The 27,695-nt window shown below is 38.5% G+C and overlaps 1 protein-coding gene and 1 pseudogene across 3 annotated transcripts in view; both read right to left on the reverse strand.

Annotated features, from left to right (window-relative positions):
• The window catches only part of SPIDR (scaffold protein involved in DNA repair), a 338,790-nt gene that overhangs the window by 119,869 nt on the left and 191,226 nt on the right, over nucleotides 1-27,695 (reverse strand). For all 3 annotated transcript variants that reach the window (XM_039222923.1, XM_039222926.1, XM_039222924.1), the window contains one exon: nucleotides 27,039-27,286. In XM_039222923.1, coding sequence (XP_039078854.1) covers nucleotides 27,039-27,286 — 248 coding nt within the window. The remainder of the gene's footprint in view (nucleotides 1-27,038; nucleotides 27,287-27,695) is intronic.
• Nucleotides 9,963-17,839, reverse strand: LOC120224656 (annotated as a pseudogene).

Below are 27,695 nucleotides of genomic sequence, written 5' to 3' on the forward strand. Positions count from 1 at the left end.
ATGGAACAGAAGTGAGAACTCAGAAGTGGACCCAAAAGTATACAGCCAACTAATCTTTGACAAAGCAGGAAAGAGTGTCCAATGGAAAAAAGACAGCATCTTTAACAGATGGTGCTGGGAGAACTGGACAGCAACATGCAACAGATATTGTAAATTCTTAAGTAAATGTAAATAATTTCTTATTGAGTTGTTTCCTAAGAGAAAGCAATCTTCTTTTTTTTTTTTTTTTAATTTTTATTTTATTTCTAGGAGAGAGAGAGAGAGAGAGAGACAGCATGAGCAGGGGAGGGTCAGAGAGAGAGAGGGAGACACAGACTCTCAAATAGGCTCCAGGCTCTGAGCTGGCAGTCAGCACAGAGCCCGACGCGGGGCTCGAACCCATGAACCGCGAGATCATGACCCAAGCGAAAGTCGGACGCTTAACCGACTAAGCCACCCAGGCACCCCGAGAAAGCAATCTTCTGACGAGGAAATTATCACGATTTTAATTCTTTATAAAGCCTAAAAGGTCCAGACTGTTAGTCAGTGCTAGAAGGGAACATGGTGATTTTCTCCCAACTTGTCATCTCACAGATGGATCATCTGGGGCTCAGAGGACTGGGAGCCTGCCTGCCTTAGACCACGCTGCTTGGTGGTATAAAACACCTGGATATCAGAGCACCAAAAACTGTTTCTCTACTCTATCTTGTGCTGGATATGGCTAAATGAACATAGCCAAGAATAAAATGAACAGAGTGCCTTACTTCATAATATCATGGGTTTTGACCTAGCTGAGTCTTTAAATGTATGAGGTTATTTGCAATGTTAACTGAAAATTTAGGGAGTTTCCTTGGCACTTCTTCATGTTCTTGAATAGGCTGAAAGTGTTATTTCAATAAACTATTCTGCTGTATAAAAGGATTTTTGCCTTGGATATGCAGGGCTGATGCTTGGTGCCAGAGACATTAATCTGCAGTGCAGATGCTAATTCATATGTCATCACCACCCCTCCCCAGAATTCCAGTGCTGTACTTCCATCTGCCTGTGTGACATCCCACTAGGGTGTCCTGTCATCACCTCCATTTCTACATTCCGCTGAGGCGCTCACATGCAAATTAATGTCAGACACCAAACCACAGATACAGGAAGCTCAGAGAACACCAAGCAGGATAAATGCCAAACAAAAACAAAAAAAACAACCAAATAAATCCAAACCTAAAACCCTACACCTTTGCCATATTATTTTCAAATCACAGCAAATGAAGATAAAGAAAAAATCCTTAAAAGGCCAGCGTGGGTAAAAAAGATAAAAAATAAATAAATAAATAAACCACTTTACCTATAGATGAACAAACCTAAGAATTATACCTAACTTCTACCTCAGAAACCACTCAAACAAGAAGAGTGTTAATTGATATATTTACAGTGTTGAGAGAGGAAAAAACCCACCAACCAAAATTCTGTACTCTGTGAAATTATCCTTCACAAGTGAAGGAGAAATAAAGACTTTATCAGACACAGAAAAATTGGACTAATCTGTAGCCAGTAGACTTGCCCTGTAAGAAATGGTAAAATAGAAAGAAGGAAAACATTCTAGGTGTGAAACTTGGATCTTAAAGAAAGGAAGGAGCACCAAGAAAGAAAGAAATGAAGTAAAAAAAAAAAACACCCCACATTTAATTTTTAATTAATCTAACAGATAACAGTGTGCTCAAAATAACTATAGCAACAATGTATTCAATTATATATATCTATAAATACACCTTACATATATATGTATATATACATTTATGTATGCTTATAGATAAGTGAAATGAATGACAGCAAAGAAGGAACTAGAATTATTTTGTTATTATAAGGTATTCAAGTGGTCAGTGTTATTTCATAGTAGAAAATAAATAACTTTTAAAAAAGGAATAAAAAAAGAACTCACTTTAAATATAAAGACACAGGGGCGCCTGAGTGGCTTAGTCGGTTAAGCGTCCGACTTTCGCTCAGGTCACGATCTCGCGGTTCGTGGGTTCGAGCCCCGCGTCGGGCTCTGTGCTGACTGCCAGCTCGGAGCCTGCAGCCTCTTTCAGTCTGTGACTCCCTCTCTCTCTGACCCTCCCCTGCTCACACTGTCTCTCTCTCTCTCTCTCTCTCCTAGAAATAAATAAAAATATTTAAAAAAAAATAAATAAATATAAAGACACATGTAAATATAAAGACACATGTAAATATAAAGACACATTTAAATCACCAAGATAGACCAGTCTGCGCTATAAAACACAATGTAACAAACTTAAAAGAATAGAAAAATAGAAAGTATTTGCTCTCAGTGGAATTAAACTAGAATTTGATAACAGATAACTTGAAAATCCCAATACACACAGAGATTAAAGAACAAACTTCTTTTTTTTTTTAAATTTTTTAAAATGCTTATTTATTTTTGAGAGAGACAGAGTGCAAGCAGGGGTGGGGCAGAGAGAGAGGAAGACACAGAATCTGAAGTAGATTCCAGGCTCTGAGATGTAAGCACTTAGCCTGACACAGGACTCACAAAACATGAGATCATCACCTGAGCCAAATTTGGATGCTTAACTGACTGAGCCACACAGGCACCCCAAGAGCACACTTCTAAATAACACGTGGGTCATAGAAGAAATCCCAAGAGAAATTAAAAAATATCTTTAAATAAATGAAAAGGGAAACACAACTTACCAAAATGTGTGGGATGCTGCCTAAAACAGTACCTAGAGGAAATTTATGCCATATGCCATTGAATGCATTATTTAGAAAAAAAGAATAATATAAAATCTAAGTTTTTACCTTAACAAATTAGAAAAAGAGCACACTAAATATAAAGCAAGCAGAAGAAAGAAAATAATACAGATGGGAGCAGAAATCAGTGAAATAAAAAACAAGAAATCAATAGAGAAAAATCAATGAAAATGAAAACTGATACTTTGAAAAGATCAATAAAATTGATAAGCCTATAGCCAGAATAACTAAGAAAAAAAAGGGAGAGGACACAAATTACTAATGTCAGAAACCAGAGAAGGTATATCACTACAGATCCCATGGAAATTAAAAGGGTACCAAAGGAATACTGTTAACAACTCTATGCCACAAATTTTTTTTTAAATATTTTATTTATTTCTAAGAGAGAGAGAGAGAGACAGCATGAGCAGGGGAGGGTCAGAGAGAGAGGGAGTCACAGACTCTGAAACAGGCTCCAGGCTCCAGGCAGCTGGCAGTCAGCACAGAGCCCGACGCGGGGCTCGAACCCATGAACCGCGAGATCATGACCTAAGCGAAAGTCGGACGCTTAACCGACTAAGCCACCCAGGCGCCCCATATGCCACAAATTTAATAGCCTAGATGAAAAAGACCAATTTCTTGAAAGACATAATCTGCCAAAACTCACACAAAGAGGGACAGATGATCTGAATGGGCCTATATCTATAAAAGAAACTAAATAAATAATTCATAATCTTTCAAAACAGAAAATATCAGGCTCAGCTGGGTTCACTGGTGAATCTGATCTAACATTTAAGGCAGATATTATACCAATTCTCTATAATCTCAGAGGATAGAAGTAGAAAGAACACTTCCTATTTCATTCTGTGAGGTCAGCATTACCCTAATACCAAAACCAGACAAAGATATTACAACAAAGGAAATCTATAAACCAATATATTTCTCTAAGATAGATACAAAAATCCTGATCAAAATATTAGCAAATCATACCCAACAATGTAGAGCAGGAGTTTTATACCATGACCCCACCCCAGTGGGATTTTACCCCAATTATGCAAGGCTAGTTCAACATTTGAAAATCAATTAATGCAATCCATTACATCAAGGGACTAAAAAAAGAAAAATGACATGATCATATCAATAGAGACAGAATAGGCATTTGACAAAATCTAGCACCTATTCATGATAAAAAATTCTTAGTAAACAAGGAATAAAGTTGAATTTTCTCAACTTGATAAAAGCGTTATCTAAAAAAACCCTACAGCTAACATCATACTTGATGGTGAAAAACTAGAAGCTTTTCCACTAAGATCAGATACAAGGCAAGGATGCCCCCGGTCACCATTCCTTTTCAACATTTTACTGGAAGTCCTTGCTAATGCAATAATGAAAAAAAATTAAAAAAGGAAAGAAAATAAACTGTCTTTGTTTATAGATGACATGATCATTATGTAGAAAATCTGAATCAACAAAAAAAACCTCACGGAACTAACAAGTGATTATAGCAAGCTTGCAGGATACAAGGTTAATATAGAAACATCAGTTGCTTTCCTATATACCAACAGCAAACAAGTATAATTTAAATTTAAAAACATCAGGGCACTGGGTGGCTCAGTGGGTTAATCATCCAACTTCAGCTCAGGTTCGTCGGTTCGAGCCCCATGTTGGGCTCTGTGCTGACAGCTAGCTTAGAGCCTGGAGCCTGTCTTTGGATTCTGTGTCTCCCTCTCTCTCTGACCCTCTCCTGCTCATGCTGTCTTTCTCTCTCTCAAAAATAAATAAAAAACATTTTTAAAAAACCCAAAAATTATACCCCCTGAAATGAAAACACCTAGTTATAATTGTAACTAATTATGCGCAAATATACATGTGAAAAACTACAAATCTCTGATGAATGTAATCAAAGAACTAAATAAATAGAAATTTATTTTGTGTTCATGGGTAGGGAAATTCAATATTGTCAAGATATCATTTCTTTGCAACCTGACCTATAGATTCAAAGCAATCCCAATCAAAACCCTAAGAAGTTATTTTATGGATATTGACAAAGTGATTCTAAAGTTTGTATATAAAACCAAAAGGCCTAGAATAGCCAACACAATATTGAAGAACATCAAAGTTGGAGGATTGACAGTAGCCAACTTCAAGACTTAATATAAAAGATACAGTAATCAACGTAGTGTGGTACTGGTGAAGGAATAGACAAATAGATCAACAGAACAAAACAGAGAGCTGAGAAACAGACCCCCATAAATATAATGAACTTATCTTTGACAAAAGAACAAAGGCAATACAATGGAGCAGACAGTCTTTACAACAAATGATGCTTGAACACTGAATATCTACATGCAAAAAAATAATCTAAAAGCAGACCTTAAATCCTTCACAGAAATTAACTTAAAATGGATCACAGATCTAAATGTGAAATGCAAGACTACAAAACTCTTAGAAGATAACACAGAAGAAAACTAGATGATTTTGGGTATAGTGTCTTTTTAGATACAACACCAAATAGATGATCCATGAAAGATATAATTTATAAGCTGGACTTCATTAAAATAAAAAAATTTCTGACCCGTGAAAAACAATTTATGAAGAAAATGTGAAGACAAGCCATAGACTGGAAGAAAATATGTATAAAAGACACATCTGATAAAGTTGTCTTATACAAAATTTACAAAGAGCTCTTACAACTCAACAGTAAGAACAAAAACAACCTGATTAAAATGTGGGCCAAAGACCTCAACAGATACCTCACAAGACAAACACACACACAGATGGGAAATAAGCATATGAAAAGATGCTTCACATCATGTTATGAAGAAAATACAAATTGTAACAAAAATGAAAGGAACCACAAAAGAGCTCGAATAGCCAAAGCAATCCCAAGAAAGAAAAACAAAACTGGAGGTATCACAATTCTAAATTTCAAGCTATCCTACAAAGCTGTAATCCTCAAGACAATATGGCGCTGGCACAAACACAGATACGTAGATCAATGAAACAGAATAGAAAACCCAGAAATGGACCCACAACTATATGGTCAACTCATCTTCAACAAAGCAGGAAAGAAGACCATCTCTTCAACAAATAGTGTTGGGAAAACTGGATGGTGACACAGGGAAGAATGAAACTGGACCATTTTTTTACACCATACAGAAAAATAAATTCAAAATGGATGAAAGACCTAGATGTGAGACAGAAAACCATCAAAATCCTACAGGAGAACACAGGGAGCAACCTCTTTGACCTCAGCTGTTGCAAGTTCTTATGTTGCCACAGGCAAGGGAAACATAAGCAAACATGAACTACTGGGACTTCATTAAGATAAATAGCTTCTGCACAGTGAAGGAAACAATAAACAAAACTAAAAGGCAGCCTATGGAATGGGAGAAGGTATTTGCAAATGACATATCTAGGAAAGGGTTACTATCCAAAATCTATAAAGAGCTTGTCAAACTTAACAACCAAAAGACAAACAACCCAGTGAAGAAATGGGCAGAACATATGAATTGACACTATTCCAAAGAAGACATCCATCCAGCTAACGAACACATGAAATGATGCTCAACATCACTCATCATCAAGGAAATACAAATCAAAACCATGACATACTTCCTCGCAACGTATCAGAATGGTTAAATTAACTCCATAAGAAACAACAGGTGTTGCAATGATGCAGAGAAAGGGGACCCTCTTGCACTGTGGGTGGGAGTGCAAACTGGTGCAGCCACTCTGGGGAATAGTTTCTCAAAAAACTAAAAATAGAACTACCCTATGTTTCAGGAATTGCACTATTAGATATTTACCCAAAGGAAACAAAAATACAGACTTGAAACCCCAAAGTTCAGAGCAGCATTATCAACAACAGCCAAACTATGGAGAGAGCCCAAATGTCCACTGACTGATGAATGGCTAAAGAAGATGTGGTGTGTACACGCACGCACACACACACACACACACACACACACAGTATTACTTGGCCATCAAAAAGACTGAAATCTTGTCATTTGGAATGACATAGATGCAGCTAGAATGTATACAGCAAATAAGTCAATCAGAGAAAGACAAATAACATATGATTTCATGCATATGTAGAATTTAAGAAACAAAACAGGAGGGGTATCTGGGTGGCTCAGTCAGTTAAATGTCTGACTTCGGCTCAGGTCATTATCCTATGGCTCATGGGTTTGAGCCCCATGTGGGGCTCTGTGCTGACAGCTCAGAGCCTGGAGCCTGCTTCAGATTCTGTGTCTTCCTTTCTCTCTGTCCCTCCCTTGCTCTCTCTCACTCTCTCAAAAATGAACATTAAACAAAATTAAAGGAAAAAAAGAAACAAATCATGAACATACAAGAAGGGGGGAGAAGAGGAGAGAAGGAAATAAACCACAAGAGACTCTTAAGGACTAAGAACAAACTGAGGGGTGATGGAGGGACATGGGAGGGAGATGGGCTAGACAGGATATGGGTATTTAGGAGGGCACCTGTTGTGATGAGCATTGGGCATTGCATGAATCACTGAATTCTATTCCTGAAACTAATAATGCACTGTATGTTAAATAACTAAACTTTAAATGAAACACTAAAAACAAACAAAAATAAAATAAATAAAATAAAATAGAAATGAGGCACCACTACACATCTGTTAGAATGGCTGAAATCAGGAACACTGACAAACCTAATGGTGGTGAGGATGTGGAACAACAGGGGCTCTCATTCATCACTGGTGGGAACATAAAATAGTACAGTTACTTTATAAAAAATATTCTTCTGTTAAACATAACATTGCTGTAATAGTAGAACATTTCATTCCATTGTATAAGAACATTATACTTCCCTCCAATCTCATAGAATATACAATACCAATGGCGAACACTAATGTAAGATATGAACTCTGAATGATTATCCTCAGTGAGGGTTAATTCTTCGTTTAAAAAAAAAAAAAAAAAGTACCATTCCAGTGAGTTGGTAAGAAGGTATAGGAGGCATCTCTGTACCTTCCTCTCAATTTTGCTACAAACCTAAAGATGCTCTAAAACAATAAATCTTAAAATAGAAAATGGGGAGGAATAACATAATTGTCATCTGACAGAATCAGGATTAAAACAATGAATTGGTTCATGGGATGAATCTGCCAAAAACAAAAATTAACAGAGACAAATATAAATATAAGGTGCTCCAAAAATAACTCCAAAGGCAATACAGAGAAACTCATCAGCAACTTCAGAGGCTTTAATACAGAAGATTATAATGAGAACCACGTATGAGCCTATTTAGGGCCATCATGCATAAAAGCAGATTCTACATGACCCTAAGAGGAAATGTCAGTTTCAAAGGTTGGAAGACCCAGGAAAAGAGATTTAGCCTCAAGATGGGAGAGAAATTTCTCAGAGTAGGAACTGTACATATGATGAATGGCCTGTGTGAGAATATGGTGTCTGCCACCAGAGAAGTTGAATTCTGCTTCAAGAGAGACTCAACTGTCAAATCAATAACTTGCAACTGGTATCGAGGGCCAATCTAACTCTAAGATTCCATGATTCCACAACATTTTTATTAAAGGCATTTAAACCCAAAACACCAAATTAAACCAAACCAAGGCTGAAAAATCCTACTACCTGGAAAGAAATATTCAGAGGTTCGTTGTGTTGAGTTGTATCTTGGAGAACATAAAGCTGACTCCATGACTGAGAATAACTGAAAGTAAGGTTCAGCTATTAACAAAATTTAAAGCTGGCAATCACCTTCTGTTTTAGATAATTTATGAAAAGTTATTTTTTTTTTAAAAATAGGTAATATATTCTAACTCTCCCTCTTCTTCTCAACCACCTGGTTCTCCTGCTATGGGACTACTAAATTACCAGCTTCTTGTATATACTTCCAGAGATGTTTTATGCATCTAAAGCATTTACATCCATATTGTGCCCAACCTCTGTTTTAATTATATGTTAGTATACTTTGTACATTGTTTTGGACTTTGTTCATTTGCTGTAATAGTACATCCTTGAAGATCATTTCATATTAATACATAAAGAGCTTTCACATTCCTTATTTCTAAGTGACAGTATATTTCATATTTGACATGGACATGGTTCCTAAAATAAGTTGTAATTCCTTATGAATAAAGCTGAAGACCAGTGGAATTAAATAATAACCATTACTTTTATTTTTTAAAATTCGTTTTGTGATGTTGGATTATTTATTTTGTGCATCTGTGGCAATCAACGAGATCTCAGTGGTGGTATGGATTTGACCCATCTCTGCAACTGTAAATGGCAAGTGGCTTACAAAATGATATCAAGATCCTAGTAAGAAGTGGGGAGGGCTGAGAGGTGGATATTTGGGCTGGCAGAAACATCAAAGCCTAGGAAGGACGGAATAGGAGTGTAGTATAAGGGATATAATCCCCCTCTCTTTGCTCCCTCCCTTTTCCTTTCTCTCCCAAGAACCCAGGCCCCTGGGATTATGTTAGATCTGTCTCTGAAGCCAGAAGATGGAGGAGAGAGTTGGCTCTAAGTGGTCATTCTCCAAGCTAGCTTTGTTAGAAATCCTGTATCACATAAGATGGTGAAGAGAGGCCATGACTATTTCCTTTTCCATTTTCCATTAAAGATGAGAAAACAAAGACCTCTCTCTCTCCCAACTCCTCTGGAGGACATGGGAGGAGAGGGCAGGAGAGAAGGGCTGGGAGTCCTGAGGTTTCCCATGAGACTACACATCCCATAGGCAAGGACTAAGAGTTTAGATTACATAAACATTACTGGAAGAGCTCTAATGCAGGATTAACACACGTGGCTGGGGCAAAATTGTCCGGGATCTGACTGGGACCCTGGCAGTGAAAGTTGGGATTTCTGACAACCCAATTCAAGTGTTTGGGACTAAACGGAGAATGCAAGGGGTCAAGAGAAATGGATGCCAGGACAGGCATTTTGGCAGTGAGAACAAGGATCAAGGAACAAGGCAGTGAGAGACTAGGATCAAGATGCCTGGATCCCAGGAGAGCAGAAGATGAGGACTGGAACGAGAAGCAATAGCTGGGAGAACCCAGAAGTCTGGGCTCTGGAATAAGAGCAAGTGGGAATTCCAGGATCTCTGTCCACCTCCTCCTCATCCCTGCATCAGGCAGAGGAAAGGACAGGAAGGGGCTGGAAAAGGGTTCAAACCTTGGGTTTACTTCTCAGGTAGCCACATGAATACATTCAGGGCCAGACAGACACAGGAATGGTGGGGGAAAGAGGAATTTAGTGCTGCTTTGGCCCTGCATGGGGCTGGGAGGGGTCAGGAGGCTGGGGAGGGGTGCTGGGACTTGGTCCTGGGGTTCTACAATAGAGTCTTGTACACAGTGTGTATGACCACAGCCCTCCTCTTCTTCCTGATCACTCTCCATGGAGCTCGCACCAAGTGCCTGCGGTTTCTCATAAATAACAACAGCACTTTGACGAGCAGCGCCCTATGTGCTTGTTGTTGACAGTGCCACCCGTCCATTCTATCTTCTTCTCTGGCTTCTGCTTCTGAAGTTTGAGGGTTAGGCTCCTGTTCTCTCTGTCTCTGTCTCTGTTGTCATGGTAACCGTTTTCTCAGTGAAGGTCTCACTCACCTGGGCCCCATGGCTAAGGCTGAGGAGAGTAGTAGGGGAGGAAGGGGAATGAAACACCCCTCCCTTTCTCTGTGTCTCTGGGGTTAAGAGAATCAGTAGCAGATGCAGAATAGCAGCGAAGACCCTCCAATTTCTTTCTCTCCTCTGGGGCATCCGCTTCCCCATCCCCAGGGATAACCTGTCCAACCTCACTTCCAGCTCCAATATTACTTTCAAAGTCAGTTATTTTGTTCTTACCTCAAAGCACACAGCTATCTTTTTTTTTTTTAATGGTTTTTATTTATTTCTGAGAGAGAGAGAGAGACAGCGTGAACAGGGGAGGGTCAGAGAGAGAGAGAGAGACACAGAAACCAAAAGAGGCTCGAGGCTCTGAGCTAGCTGTCAGCACAGAGTCCGATGCTGGGCTCGAACCCAAGGACCACGAGATCATGACCGGAGCCGAAGCTGGACACATAACCGACTGAGCCACCCAGCTATCTTTTAAAAAAATCTTACAATTATACAGAACAATATTTACAGCTTTTAAAAAAATAAGGCCTTGTATAGAGTAATAAATTGTTTCTTAGTTAATTATGGGAAAATAACACATTTGTTTATCTTCTTTTTGTAAACTATGTTTTGAAAGTTTACAGTTACAAAATTAAATCATGAAAAAATACAGCTATCTGAAGGAAATTTAACTCCTGTTAAGAAAAATAACTCCTGTTCACTGTGCAGCCTATCCCTGGAAACATTGTATTTTATTCATTTTGAGTTAATGCATGCACCTAAAAAGGAGAAAAAAACACTTATAATTCAAATGATTCAAATTTTCATTAAATTTAGTTTGGTTTTCTTTTAAGGCTGAATAAAAGCAGCTAAAGTGTTTTGAAGTAATAGGATGACAGGAAAAGTCTTACAGTGATAGATACACCTTCTTACAAAAGATAAAGAAATGGAAGCTAGTACATTAATTAAAAAACAAAGTTGGACAAATCAACACAGGGGAGGGATTCTCAGCCAAACAAACCACAAGTATAAAAAGTCTGTTAACTCTGCAGTGATCTCTTGACTTTAGAGATTTTCATCCAACACAACTTTTACTGCCTACTACTTGGTGACTAAAGATACACTGTGGCCTGAAGGCAATTTTTTAGGGCAGCTGCCCTGAAGACTCAGGTGCATCTCTGGTGTGCTGGCATACGAAGCAGCAACCTAGCACCAAGAGTGTGCACATAGTTGCTCCAATAGAGACAGGACATTCATTCAAACATAGGATTTCCTCTCTCTCAAATGGCATTAAGTTATTGAAGGTCAGTGTATCATCCAGGGCACATCCCAATATGGAGGTGACTTTTGCTCATATGTCCTAAAATAACTGTATCAGGATAGGAGTTCCATTTTCCATTTCCTCTTTCTTGTAAATCCCATTTTTAAATGCTTTTTGGCACTGCAGTATGATGTGCAACAAGAGGCACTAGATAAAGGTCTGCTAATTGAACAATACCTCTTATCTATTATGCTATTTAACCCATGCAAAAATAGGCCTTATTATTTCCATTTGACATTACCAAAGGGTGATGTTAGGTATTCTGATGTCCAGAATAATGTTATTCTCACTACACAGTTATGTTTGAGGAAGAAATCCCAACTGTAAACTTTCAATACAGAAATGAACATGAATAAGAAATGACTTTCAAAGACTTCTCAGAGATCTGGCTTGTATGTTACTTCTCTGATCCTGTAAAATCATATATGCTCCTGCTTCACATGCCTTCGGTACCAATGAAGGCAGCCGTGTTGCTGCAGCTCTGCTCCCAGGAGTTTATGAAATGGGTGTTAAGACAAATTAATTTTTTTTAAAAGTAACTTCACAGTGTAGAAACCTAACAAACACTAATTCAGTTAACAATCAAAGTCAACAACAACAGAGTTATGTTGTTGATATCATGTTGCATGCAGCCTTCATATGATATAATGAAAATAGCACTTTACCTCCATGATCCCCAAATCTATACTAGTGTAAATATCAGAAAAACACAAATTAAGGGATATTCTACAAAACACTTGGACAGAAATCCTCAAAGTTGTCAAGGTCATCAAAAACAAAGAGTATCTGTAAACTGACAGTCTAAAGTAGTCTAAGAAGACATGACAGTAACATATAATGTGGTATCCTGAATGGATTCTGGAATGGAAAAACGACATTAGAGAAAACCTAAAGAAATCAGAATATAGTATGGATTTCAGTTAATATGGTATCAATACAGTGCAGCAATATTATAGTATATAGTATGGCATAATAAAGTATTATTAATATAGTATGGTCATAATATATATATTATATATAATTATATATTATATTATATTATATTATATTATATTATATTATATTATATATAGACTATAATATCAATATTGGTTTAATAAGTGTAAGACTATATCATACTAATATAAGATGTTAACTATAGGGGGTATGTGAGAACTCTATTACTTTTGTGAATCTAAAACTACTCTACAATAAAAAGTTTATCAAACCTAATTAAATAAAAAAGCAAAAGTATGTTTCTAAATTCCCATTACAGAAAATACTATTGCAAAGAAGGAACAAGTAGAATGGAACTAGTTCCGTAACCTGATGACTCAAAGCAATTATTTTAATAATTTGGTTATAACACACTCTCTACTAAGAATTATATGTAAGTAACTTATCTGATTCTTAACCATATAATGCATAATACAAAAACGTGGTTTAGGCTATGCAGAAGCAGCATTTGACAAAATCTAACATGCTTTCATGATAAAAACACACAACAAAGTAGGATAGGGAATGTACTCAACCTGATACAGGTCATTTGTAAAAAATAAAAAACACATTATATGCAATGGTGAAAGACTGAAAGTTTTTCATCCGTAAGGTTGGGAATAAGACAAAGATGGCAGCATTTACTACTACCATTTAGTGTTATAATAGAAATTCTACTCAGAAAAAGAAATAAATGGCAAATAAGCTAGAAAGGAATAAGTAAAAATATCCCTTCATACCCATCAGGATAGTTGTTATTTAAAAAAAGAAAGAAATGGGGTGCCTGGGTGGCTTAGTCGGTTAAGCGTCCGACTTTCGCTTAGGTCATGATCTCGCGTTTCGTGGGTTCGAGCCCCGCGTCGGGCTCTGTGCTGACTGCCAGCTCAGAGCCTGGAGCCTGTTTCAGAGTCTGTGTCTCCCTCTCTCTCTGACCCTCCCCTGCTCACACTGTCTCTCTCTCTCTCTCCCAGAAATAAATAAAACATTTAAAAAATAAATAAATAAAAATAAAAAAGAAAGAAAAAATAATAAGTTTTTGCAAGGCTGTGGAGAAACTGGAACCCTCATACATAACAATGGGAACACGGTGCATTTGTTATAGAAAATATTCCAGTGGTTCCTCAAAAAGTTAACACAGAGTTACCACATGACCCAGCAACTCTACTTTTAGGGATATACCCAAGAGAAGTGAAAACACATGTCCACAGAAAAACTTCAAGACAGATGTTCACAGCAGCATCATTCATAATAGCCAAAAAGTAGAAACAACTCAAATATAAACCAGCTGATATATGGACAAACAAAATTTGATATATCTATATGATGAAATATTATTCAACCATAAAAAGGCATGAAGTACTGATACATGCTACCACATGTATGAACTTTGAAATCATTATGCTAATTGAAAGATGCCAAATTGTAGGATTCCATTTAAATGAAATATCCAGAAAGGTAAATACATAGACACAGAAAGCAGGTAAGAGGTTGTCAGGGGCTGGGAGAAGGGTTTATACAGAGGGACTGCTTAATGAGTATAGGGTTTCTTTTAGCATGATAAAAATGTGTTGGAACTATATAGAAATGGAAATTACACAGCACCCTGAAAGTACTAAATACCACTCAATTGTATACTTAAACTTTTTTTTTAATTTTTACTTTGAGAGAGAGCGAGAGTGAGTGGGGGAGAGGAGTAGAGGAAGGGAGAGAGAGAATCTTAAGCAGGCTCCATACTCAGTGTGAAGCCCGATGCAGGGCTTGATCCCATGACCCTGGGATCATGACCTGAGCCAAAATCAAGAGTCAGATGTTCAACTGACTGAGCCACCCCGGCACTTCTCAATTGTATACTTTAAAATGGTTAATTTTATGTATTGTGATTTTCATCTCAATTAAAACATTTTATAGAAAAGACAATGTGTGCACACACACAAAATTCATGTTTTTTAAAAGTTTTTTCAATGTTTATTTATTTTTGAGAGAGACACAGAGCATGAATGGAGGAGAGGCAGAGAGAGAGAAGGAGAGACAGAATCCGAAGCAGGCTCCAGGGTCTGAACTGTCAGCACAGAGCCTAACATGGGGCTCGAACTCACAAACTGTAAGATCATGACCTGAGCCAAAGTTAGACGCTCAACTGACTGAGCCACCCAGGCTCCCCCAAATTCACATGTTCTAACAGGCATTTAGGGAGCCTGTCCCACAGCATCCAGTTTCTCCTCAAGAGGCAGGGACTAGAAATAGCCTCTTCTTTTTTATTTTATTTTGTTTTTATTTTTTAAGTAGGCTCCATGCCTCTCATGGGGCTTGAACCCCAAGATCAAGAGTCACATGCTGTACCAACGAAGCCAGCCAGGCCCCCACAACAGTCTCTTCTTATATGAACTTCTAAGCATTCATAAGGAGACATATGTGAACATATATATGAAGATGAGCACACTCCGTTTTGTTTTTACTAAATGTTAACTGAGCGGGCTCTCTCTAAACAGAGGAGATGGTGGAGTCTCAGCTACTGCAGGGCCAGAAGGCCCTCACCAATGGGATTCCATTGCTCTACCCCAACTCCTCAGGCTGTACTCTCCTCCACCTTCCACACACCCAAAAAACAGACACCACATACTCTTCTTTAAGAAGCACCTGGAAGAGGGGCACCTGGGCAGCTCAGTTGGTTAAGCGTTCAACTTCAGCTCAGGTCATGATCTCATAGTCTGTGGGTTCAAGCCCTGTGTTGGACTCTGTGCCTGGAGCCTGCTTCAGATTCTGTGCCTCCCTCTCTTTCTGACTCTCCCATGTCTCTCCCTCTCTGTCAAAAAGAAACAAACATTAAAAAAAAAAAAAAAAAAAAGGCACATGGAAGAAACTGCCAGAGAGCCTAGGGTGATAAATGACACTTGCTACCAAACACAGGTTTCCTCTGCTATCTGGAAGTAGAATGTTTCTGTGAAAACCTTCATCAGCCAAAATGGCATAAAAAGTGAAGAAGCAATCACCATTAATTTACATGAAAAATTTTTGAGTGTTCTCAGACCCCCCTAAAATAACCTTTATTAGGTTTTTCTGATTCCTTAGGACATCTTGCTAATGGATGCACAACATACATCAAGATAAAGCACAGATGCTCACAGACACAATTCGAAGCTGTGGTGGTTTGATGCTGAGATGCTGAGTGTAGTTCCGAGGAACTCCTCTAGAAGAGCTACCTGGAGAACAAATGCTGAAGGCTATTTTTGTATTTCATTTTCACTTTTTTTGGAAACTCCTCTTTGGATTTCTTTTGGTTAGCAAAAACAGGACTAAAGTAGGTCTTTTGTAAAAGAAAAAGACACAAAAAAGTGAGGGATACCTGCGTATAGTACCTTTGTGCAAAGTACATTGTTTTAGGATATGTCATTCTAATCTTTTCTGAAGAGGATGCCTTAATGAGCAGAATAAAAACCAGGATTACTTATATCCAAAAGTTGTAAAGATAAGGCTTACTAGTGTCCTTGCTATCACTGCAGTTTTTCACTTTTTTGTTGTTGTTTCAAGTGTTTATTTAAATTCTGGTTTAGTTAACATATAATTTTCCAATTACCTATAGCTCACGTAAAGAAAGGCCTTCAAGACCTTTGGGTTTTCCTCAATCAATGTCTGTGGTTTTCTTGGATAGCCAGTGTTCTTACATTATAACTTATCTGGGTGCAAAGACTTGAGGTACAAAGTTGAACAAAATAACTTTAAGTTTTCCAAACTTAAATGGTCTATTTAAATGGTAAAACATCCAGGAGATTTTGCCATCTATTTCATTCTTCTTCCCACTCCCAAACATATAAATAAAGTCTGGTCTTTTTTTTTTTTTTTGCCTCCCTCCCTCAGTGCCCCCCATCCCCACCCCAAGCTTGGGACACCTGTATTAGATGCCACACCAGGATAGTCATGTACTTGAGGGAAACAAAATGGTAGGCCAGGACAGAGCTCACGCTGCAGCCATGTGATCTAAAGCTACTGAAGACCTGTAGTAAACACCTGTTCCTGCCGTTTTCCCCTGGATGACTTGGTCTTCTTTTTTGTTTAATTCAAATCATGAGTTCCTTACTTTTCAGGTAATTAAGTTTTGTTTTATGTTAAAAGTTCATCCTTTCATCTTTTACCCATGGCACCCTAATTTTTTCTTGACTTCTCTTGGTTCTTCATTAATTGTAACAAATGCTTTAAAACTCTTAAATCATTGTCAACTGGATTCTTTTCCTTCCTTTGTAAACATCCTCACTCAAGAGCTGCTAATGTTCCTCCTTTGCCATCTCCTCTTTCCTCCTCCACTTCCCTCCTTCTTTTACACTGACTTAACACTCTACAGGGGACTCTAGTCCAAGTGTCTCATTTCTGGTCAGGTTGGTGCTGACCAGACTTCACTTTTTTCCTACAGCAGAGTATTCCTGGCAATTCCTACCGCATGAGCATCTTTTTCAGTGTGCTTAGAGAAACAACAGCACTGTGCACATCTCCTTGGGCCAGCTCACCCTGAGGAAAAGGGGAGAATACATAACTTCACATCACTCTCCCAGCTACTCACTCAGCTACTACTTTGCCCCATCTACATATACTTGTTAAGTCTCCTCTACATTCATGGTCTGGTACCAAAATGTGATGAGTCACAGCCCTTGATCCCAGAGGGTTAAACAGGAGAAGTGAAATTTAAGGAAATATGTACAGGCTTATTTTGAAGGCACTGACAACTACCCATCCAATGTATACTACCTAACCATTATTATCACTACACAATCAAGCACCTGTCTACATACCTTTATCTGTCACTTTCTGTGTCTGTGCAAATAAATGTGAAGGCTCAGAACATTTATGATATCACTGCCAGGTAAAAAGTTCTAGAAGAAAACAAGGGTACCTGTTCCTATATTACAATGTCTTTCTTGTGAAGAAGGATACTCTTCCCAAGAACTGCTTTGGAGGTTCTGTTTGCTCCCATTTTCTGTGGAGCACTGGGTTGGTTTGGTGCTAGTTAATTAGAGCTCTGGAGCCAGGAAATGAGCACAGGGATGAGCTTGCCAAGACTGCCAGCTGGCTGCCCCCAGGGCTCTGGGCCTAGCAGCAGCTGGAAGACAGCGCAGGAACAGGTCACTTGACAGAGCCAGACAGGGAGGAAAGGGGACAGCAAGGTACAGCAGTCTGGCTAGAGCCACAACCATGTTGGATCCTACACCTGATCTCACCGTGTGCAGCTTTTGGCTATAGAGGTACATGGTGCTGCCCCTACAGACTCTGCCAGTCTGTGTGTTCTGTCTAGCATAGTTTTTCGTGCTGTCATCTCAGAAAAGTACATTTCAGGGCTGCAATCTAGCTCACAGGAAAGTTCTAGTGTGGCTACAACACTGCTCCAGATCACAGCTGCAGGCACAGAAGAGCAGGGGTGCAGACCATTAGAGGTCTCCAGCCTCTTTTAGCAGCAAAAGTTTCCATGGAAAGGAGGTCAGGAACAGGCAGAAAATTCCATGCCTTTTATATAGGGTCACTTTGAAATCATTCTCTATTTTGATGAATAACAGTCACTGGAAAATCACTAAGGCCAGGTTGAAGGCAAACTTACAACTATGGTTGCACATACCATGTCTGGCTATGAATCTGGAAAATTACTTTCGCTATCTCCATTCTGTATGAAAATTTTATTTTCATGAGTGTCTGTACGCACATCACTAGGCTGTTGTCATTCCTGTTGATCTTTTTCTTCTAGTCTATCAATGATTTAATACATAAAAAAGAATATGGAAACTTTCATTTCAATTTCATATTATCAATAAACTCATTAAGGATAAATATTCCAGCTATGTCAGTTATAAAGTAAAGATGAATCAAATGACATGGGTTGGTATTATAGAATGTTAAGAACTTAAACATGAGGCTTTCAAATTACCTACATTTTAAATTCTACTCTGAAGCATTTAAAATTTCAATCCACTAACAAACCTGATACTCCACCAATAAAATATAAAAGCTTAAAGATGAGAATAAAGGATAGAAAAATGGGTCCACATTCTGTCATCTAGAATGGGAGAAATGATATTCACACAGTGACCGAATACAGTGCCAAAAGTTATACATGTGGAAAAAAGAGATGGGTATAACAGAAATATACTTAGGAACATATATAGTAGGAACAGTACATGCACAAAATGCACTAATACTAATACTACTACACATAAGCCTTACCAGCAAGGACTTTACAACCTTATAGTAAAGACGGACATCTGTAACTAACTACAATAAAAAAAAAAAAAAAATCATCAGATCGTTTTCATTATCAGAAGTCTGGAATGTTTTTATTTATTTTTTTTAATGTTTATTTCTTTCTGAGAGAGACAGAGAGAGAGGGAATCCCAAGCAGGCTCCAGGCTGTCAGCAAAGAGCCTGACACAGGGCTTGAACTCAGGAAGCCTGAGCCAGGATTAACAGTCAGATGCTTAATTCACTGAGCCAACCAGGTACCCAGGAGTCTGGGATGTTTGTAAATGCTCTAAACAAAGACAAAAATATACCAACCATAATTACCAGCACTATCTAGTACTGGACCCAGTATTACAGCAGGTTTTTTTTTTTTCTTAAATAGTTTATCAAGTTGGCTTCCATATAACACCCAGTGCTCATTCTCACAAGTACCCACCTCCATGCCCATCAACTCCCCTCCCCTCTCCCTCACCCCAATCAGCCCTCACTTTGTTCTCAGCATTCAAGAGTCCCGCATGGTTTGCCTCCTTCCCTCTCCCCAACTATTTTTCCCCTTCTTCTCACTCATGGTCCTCCGCTAAGTTTCTCCTAATACTCTATACATGCAAACATATGGTGTCTGTCCTTCTCTGCCTGACTTATTTCACTCAGTATAACACCCTCAAGGTCCATCCATTTTGCTACACATGGCCAGATTTCATTCTTTCACATTGCCATGTAGTAGACCATTGTATAGATGAACCACATCTTCTTGATCCATTTGTCAGTTGATGGACACTTAGGCTCTTTCCATGTTTTGGCTATTGTGGACAGTGCTGCTATGAACATTGGGCACATGTGCCCCTATGCATCAGCACTCCTGTATCCCTTGCGTAAATTCCTAGCAGTGCTATTGCTGGGTCCCAGGGGAGTTCTACTGTTAATTTTTTGAGGAATCTCCACACTGTTTTCCAGAGGGGCTACAGCAGTTTTTTGTAAGGTGTTTATTACAGAGAAACCTCTATTCCTCCATCATTTGGAAGGCAGTAGTGACATGTCATATGTATGAATTTATATAAATATTTGTTTTCTAAAGTAAATGAGGAGGTGTGGAGAGGCAGGGTGCAAAAGGACAGAAGTAAAAACCACCTTCAATCAAGCTTCCTCTATAGCCAAGCAACAGACTTAAAGCTAACAAGAATGATGATTTGTAATATGGTCTCTTCTTTGTTTATTTTAGGTATCTATTATTATACCAATGTTACTTATCAGTACTTTACAATTTTTAAGTATTTGTAGTTGTTTTTAGAAATTTTTTTTAAAAACTCTTTTTAAAGTTTATTTTGAGAGAGAGCATGCACACACACGAGCAGGAAAGGGGCAGAGAGAGAGAGAGAGAGAGAGAAAGAGAGAGAACCCTAAGCAGGCTATACACCCAGTATAGAGCCCAATGCAGGGCTTGATCCCAAAAACCATGAGATTATGACCCTAGCTGAAATAAAGAGTTGGATGTTCAACCAACTGAGTCACCCAAGTGCCCCTGCACTTGCTTTTAAAGAGCTAGCGAGCCACCTTCTACTGAGTGCTTATTATATGGGAAGCATCACATTACAACCCAATGCTAAACACATTAAATACATAATCTCAGTTAATCTTCATCATGAACTTGAATTGTGGAAAGTATTATAATTCCAATTTCACAAATAAGGTAAAAGAATTTGACCCAAGTCTCCCTACTAAGTGGCAGATTCAGCATTTGAACTCAGAACCAGCCTGATTCCAGACCTTCTGCTCTTCCGATTAATGGCCTCCTTCTACCTCAATGCGGTTATAAAAAGTTTAATTCCAGTATATTTAAAGTACAGTGTTATATTAGTTATAGGTGAGCAATGCAGTAATTTAACAATTCTATATATTACTCAGTGCTTATCACAATAAGTGTACCTCAATGCATTTTTATTTTTTATTTAAAAAAATTTTTTTTAACATTTATTTATTTTTGAGAGACAGAGAGCAAGAGAATGAGCAGGGGAGGGGCAGAGAGAGAGGGAGACAGAATCTAAAGTAGGCTCCAGGCTCTGATCTGTCCGCACAGAGCCTGATGTGGGGCTCGAACCCATGAATCATGAGATCATGACCTGAGCCGAAGTCATGACGCTTAACCGACTGAGCCACCCAGGTGCCCCACCTCAATGCATTTTTTAAAAGAATAATGGTACCTGATTAGAAACAATAGGCAGAATGCCCTCCCAGGTTTTGTTGTTCTGTTGAATATTTGACATTCTCATTCCCTTATGCATCAGCAAAGCACTTGCTATCAAAATCTGTCCCTCCTCCCCACCTCCTACTTACTCTTCAACTCCCTGCCAGCTAGCTTCCAGCCTCACCTCTCCCCTGCAAGTCTTGTTCATAAAGTTACATAGGAACTTCTCAGCAATCCACTATATGTTTTCAGTCCTTATTTTATTAGGCTTCTCTGCACCACCATACCCAGCTGTCCATTTGCACATGTGGAAAACCCTATTTTTTAAGTGCCTGCCACAGTGCAGTGGGTTTTCCTCTTTTATCATTAGCTTTTCCTCTTTAGTCTCCTTTGGCTAGCCCCCTCTTTTACCCATTCTCCAATGCTACAGGACATCTAAGTCCATGCTATCATTTCTTCTTTTCTTTGTGTCTACTTTTTCCTTAATGTGATCTTATCCACTGCTCTGGCTTTAGAGACATACTGGTTGTAACACAAAATACCTGGAAGAGGTGTGGGAGGAAGAGCAGGAAGCACCACCTGGGATAAGGGCTGGGGTTATGTGCCTTTTCACTGGATGCCCTCTAGTGCCTTTCGCTCAGCACCATGGACAAATAAAACTTATTCAAGTCAGCAAATAAAATAAATATATGTACAAATACACATATTGACCACTATGAAATGTTTATCTCAAACCTAAAATCCTTCTCTGAATGTGAAATCTTTATATCCAACTTTCTCATCTGACACCTCTTCTTAGATGTCTCAGGAATCTCCAACTAAACAGGCCCGAAACTGAATTCTCAAGCTTCCCTCCAAACATGTTCTCATCCCACTTTTTCTTACCTCAGTAAATAGCTCATCATTCCATCAAGCAATCAAATTGGGGATCATTCTTAATATTTCCTTCTACTCACTCACCCCATACCCAAGCCATCCCTAAGTCATCACAGGCATCTGGAAGGTGACCCTTTTCTCCATTTCTCACTGTGCCATGTGAGACTCTGGGGCCTATGGTAACTTGTATGCCTGCAGTATGCCTCCTCTTAGTCTCTCAGCTTCCACTGGGGCCTGCTCCATGTGCCTCCCCTTCCCAAACCATTTTCAACCTGACAGCTAAAGTCATCTTCAAACCAGGTAAACTTTATTTTGGGTCAGTGAGCAGCCATGGCAATACCACTGCAGACTGTGTATGCAGCCTATGGATGGCCTGCCTCTCTGGGCTCTCCCACTGGCCCACATGTCTTGGCCACATCAGTTCCCCTCTTCTGTCTAGGAGATTTCATAGGTATTTCATAGGTATTTTCTCTTCCACTGCAATTCTCTTTCATCTGCTTTTTATCTAACATCCACGTATCTTTCAGGTGCCAGCTTAAATAGTACTGCCTTATAATACTTATCCTTGAATCCTCTAAACTGGATCCTGTCCCTTCTCCACTGGTCTCTCTCAAGGTGTCCTACTTTTCTTACCAGAGCACTTATCACAACTTATAATCATGAATGTATTTGTTTTTAATTGTTTTGTGTGGGACTTCCCAACTGCAATATGCTCCATCAGCATAAGGACAATGTTTGATTTTGTTAATCACTGCAGACTTAGAACCTGGCCTAGGACAATGGTGGATGTTTTTTCCCCGTTAGTGAAAAGGAGGAAGAAATGCAGGACAAGAGATTAAAGGAAAGGTCAAAGGTGAAAAGAGAAAATAAAATATCAAGGTACAGAGAAAGAAAAGTGCTCTTTCCCTGGCTTCAGCTCAGTGGATTTTCATACAACTATAATGCACAACAGTTATTAAAACTATAAATGGGAGGGGGTGCCTGGCTGGCTCAGTCAGGTAGCATCTGACTTTGGCTCAGGTCAATCTCATGGCTCATGAGTTTAAGCCCCGCCTCTGGCTCTGTGCTGACAGCTCAGAGATCTTTGGATTCTGTGCCTCTTCCCTCCTCATGCTGTCTCTCTTTTTCTCTCAAAAAAACAAATATAAAGAAAGATGTTAAAAAACTATAAATGGGAGGTTCTGTCCTTCCGGCTTATTGTCCAAACACAAGACCACTGAGCAAGTTGTCTGAATTGAATACCCTCACAAAAAACTCTCCCATATCAACTCTTGACAGGCAAGAAAGAATGTGCATCTTTAAAGGATAAAATTAAATTGTTTGTCCCTAAGTTAAACATTTGAAGGAGAAAGGAAGCAGATGTTTCAGAAAGGGTGAAAGAAAAGCAATGTTTTATGGCAACCAGCAATGGAATGGGAGTGAGGTAACGTGGTCCAGTTTCTGCTCTGCCAGGAGGTAGGGAGTTACTAGAGAATTCACTTACTTTTTCTTTTCCTCACTTTCCTCCACTATAAATTATCTCCAAGACCAGTGTTCCCATTCTACCAAAAAAAAAAAAAAAAAAAAAAAAAAAAAAAAAAAAAAAAAAAAAAAAAAAAAAAAAAAAAAAAAAAAAAAAAAAAAAAGCCTGTTACTTTATTAGTCAGGCGCTTATTTAACATTAATTCAGTATACAGTGGATCTAGATAAAGGTGGGTTTGGACTCTGAACAATCTGCCTAGATTAGTGTTAGGGAGTGTCTTTCAGTTGGGTTTTTGTTCTTTGATTTTAGTGATTTATAAAACCTAAGTTTGTGTCGGTTATTCAGACCTATAACACTTTGAGACCTTGTGGAAATGTTTTCTTTGCTAGCTTGAGTTAAAGGAAGTCATCCAGAAGACCAAGGGACAGGAGGCTCTTAGATGTGATATTTCTGAAATCTAAAATATATATTTGATAATGTTTTACAGCTCAGAAGAAATGAGCCTCTTCACTGAATCTATGTGACTCTGTTCAGTATTGACTGGCTTCAAATAAATTTCCTTTAATTTTCAAAGTTGGCAATGATCTGGCTGTCTGCCATCAGAAGATAAGCTCATCCTGATCTTAAAAAAGCTATCCTGCTAAAGTACAGGGAACAGGCTGAGACGACATCTATGACTGAGGTGCTAAGTTAAGTCAGATATAAAACTCCTCACAGTGCTCCATGAAGAGTCATCTGACTTCATTTGGGCAGAAAAGGGAGAATTATTATGGCAAAATATCTACTCTATGTCATAGTCATTTCTTTTTTTGGAGGCCTTAATTTCTTGGGACATGGTACTTTCTGGGACTTTACAGAAAACACAGTGATCAAAGCTGTCTTTCAGTTCACTGGTAGAAAGATCTTTGGATCTTTAGAGGATAGCAGGTTATGACAAGAGAGCAGACCTGGTGCTGCCTTCAGTGTAAGGTGTCACTGTGCAATTTCCTGTCTGCTATAGACAGGAATTTCCTGTGTTGCACAGGGAGTGTTTGCACCCAAAGTCACAGGTAGAAACTGCAAACAGAAAAGAAAGGAATCTTCCAAGCTATGAACCTAAGACTTTTAATTATGTTTTCTCTTATGTACATGCTACATGTGTATAAATTAAAAAGTCTACAATAGAAAACATATTGCCAACCAATTCTCCAATGCACATATTTTAATGTGTTTTTTAGTAGATATATTAGCAAAGAATTAGTACAAGGCTAAGTATAATTTTACTTCTAAACTAACTTTGTGTGTAAACTGGAGCTTAATCATTGTTATAGCATTATGAATCTATAAAATATTAATAATCAGTTACACAATAATACCTTTTTGTGCCCCAAAGACATCTCAGAAGTCTTGTCCTCAAACCCAAGCTCAGATGTTATGATCTTCTGTTCAAAGATTCATTTTCCGATATAATCCAGTCAATTCTCCTCAGGGCTGGGTACTTTTACCACTCCTGCTGCCCAGGGTGACCTGACCCCTCTGTCAGCTTTAATCTAAGGACAGCTTGGTCTAACTCAATTTTACCCCCTTTCTTTCAGCTCCATACTCTCTCCGTAATCCTGGCATTTTGGGATTCTGTATCTCATGATGTTATTTTTTTTGCCTATCGTATAAGTGTTAGCAAATAAGAAGCTCTCTGAACTTAGTTTCCTTAATTGTGAAATAGGACTAATATCCTCTAGCCTCAGCACTGTACCATCTCATGTGTGCTACAGGAGATACAGCACATACGATGCATATGAATTACATCTGAATAACTGAATGCTACTTTCTTCTTTTTGAAGTTTATGCCTGGCTTTTTTTCAATCCACAACTAAACACAGTTTCATTTGATATGTCCCAGTGTATGTTCTAAGGTACAAATCCAAAGCATTCATTAATGCCAACCACTGGCAGCAATTCACCAGACTTTGGCTTCCAGTTCTTATATACACGCTCAACAAGTAAAACAAGTACCACCAAAGGAGCTGGAGGGACAGACTTCAAGGTGCCCGTTGTTTGTGATTACTCATAATTAAGCAAGCTTACTGTCAGTTTCACCTTGCCTTCTCATCATTGTGACTCAGTCTCCATTGTCCCCAATCTTCTCTGAGTGTGTGGTTTGTGTGCTGGGATAGAGAAGCTTTACCAAGATCATCATTGCCTAGCTTACTCCGTATTTCCTTCTCCAAAGCCTAATGCTAGATACATTCCATGAAAAAGGCAAAACAAAAAACAAAACCTATGTCTGATCTATAACTGGCTCAGGTAAAGTTAAAGAGTACAAGATTCGTCTATAGCTATAAGTCATGTTAAAAACCTTAAAAATGATAAAATCATTTCACACATACACATATTCCAAACAAAATAATTTTTTTCTATAAATCCAAAAGAAATATTCTCTAACTACACCTAAAGGAGACTTTTTGAAATTCATAGGACTTTCAAATAAAGTGCCCATCCACCTGCAGAGGATTCATAACTAACACAGAAATATTTCCTGTTACTCCATTTGAATGGTATCAGAAGGCACTACAAGAGTAGGATATTGTCATAATTACTATTTCTCAATATGTTTTATTTTAAAAGTAGATAGAAAAAAATGATTGATGAACTGATATCTATACTTTTAAATTCTATTATGTTATAAATCCATCTCACTGCTTTGAGGGCAATTTCACATAGAAAGAAAGAAAATACCAAAATGTTACGCCAAGACTCTGACATAAACTCTTCAGTCAATGAGATGACTACAGCTATTTGGAAAAACACAGGCAGGGCCTAAATATGAGTAGAAAGATGTCATTCCCACAGCTAGTATAAGCAAAGTACTTTCAATTATGGGTTTCACCCATGTAGCTAGCTAGCTGCACTGTCTACCAGGTAGCCACTTGACATGTGGCTATTTAAATAAAGTTAAGTAAAATTAAACTTAAAATTTAGTTCCTCAGTTCCACTAGCCATATTTCAAATGCTCAGTCCCCATATGTGGTCACTGGTTACCTCACTGAATAGTACAGATATACAACATTTACATCCCTGTAGAAAGTTCTATTAGGTAATGCTGATATAGATTAGAATAGCACTCTCTGAAAGCCACAGATTTACTAACTGCCATTTATTAACTTAGGTTTAAAAAAATGTTTTTTAATGTTTATTTATTTTTGAGACAGACAGAGAGACACAGATCATGAGTAGGGGAGGGGCAAAGAGAAGAGGAGATACAGAATCTGAAACAGGCTCCAGGCTCTGAGCTGTCAGTACAGAGCCCGATGCGGGGCTCAAACTCATGAACTGTGAGCTGAAGTTGGATGCTGAACTGACTGAGCCACCCAGGTGCCCCAGTTTACTTAGGTTTTTAAGATATATAAAACTTGATAGATATTGTAGTGGTCTTTTTAGATATCATAATCACATATCTTAGCTTTTCTAGAACAATACCAGTATTTCTTGTTTGTATTAATTCCAGTAATATGAACTTTTAAAGGTAAAAATAAATGCAACAAATTAAATTTTTAGTAGGACTTTTTATATTATTTAATAATTTGATGCAAGAAAAAAACAACCCCCCACCCCAAAAACTCATATATATGGTGAATGTAGGCAAGAATTTCTACTTACTCTAGGAAGAGTCTTCACTTTCTTTAAGTGACTCTAGCACCCATGCCTGTGTCTTGTCACTCACCGAACTCTAGATGGGTCTGGGCCAGATGGGACAGCTGAGCCACCTCCCTGCTGATTCCTGCAGGGAAGAGAGTAAACTCTCTGTACCACCACTCGGACGTCAACTCCTGACCAGGTGGCAGCTCCCTGGCTTTCCACTGCATACAGAAGAGAGCCCCTCAGGGTAGCCTGAGCTGGGAAGCACTGCTTGGTTTCCTCTTGTCCATGGGTGCAATCTGTCCTCATGGTAGTGAGACCACCACACATGACCTGGCCAAGACATGCAAGGGAACAATCTCAGTTTAACTAATAACAGCATGGTACACACCAAATCATGACATTCTTAAGCAATTCTCTGATCTAACTGTAGAACACCAAAGGAATGATGAAGATAAAAGACATGGACCTCTGTGTCTTCTGGTATCTAATGCTGCTAAGGGTGGCAAGGTGAGAAAGAATAACATGGAAAGAGCAAAAAGTGTTTCTAATCAATGGAAGCACAGATTATCCTGAGTCTTTGAAAACATGAAGAAAGTCCTGCTATTACAATACTTCATGATAATTTAGAAAATTCTTCTTTTTTGAGGTCGCAATCCCAGCAGGACTAAAAAAAACAAAAGAATGACTAGGGGTTAAAAAATAAATTATATTGGGGCGCCTGGGTGGCTTAGTCGGTTAA

The sequence above is a fragment of the Hyaena hyaena genome, unplaced genomic scaffold, assembly GCF_003009895.1.
Source record: "Hyaena hyaena isolate Hyena2069 unplaced genomic scaffold, ASM300989v1 scaffold_1218, whole genome shotgun sequence".
NCBI lineage: Eukaryota > Metazoa > Chordata > Mammalia > Carnivora > Hyaenidae > Hyaena > Hyaena hyaena.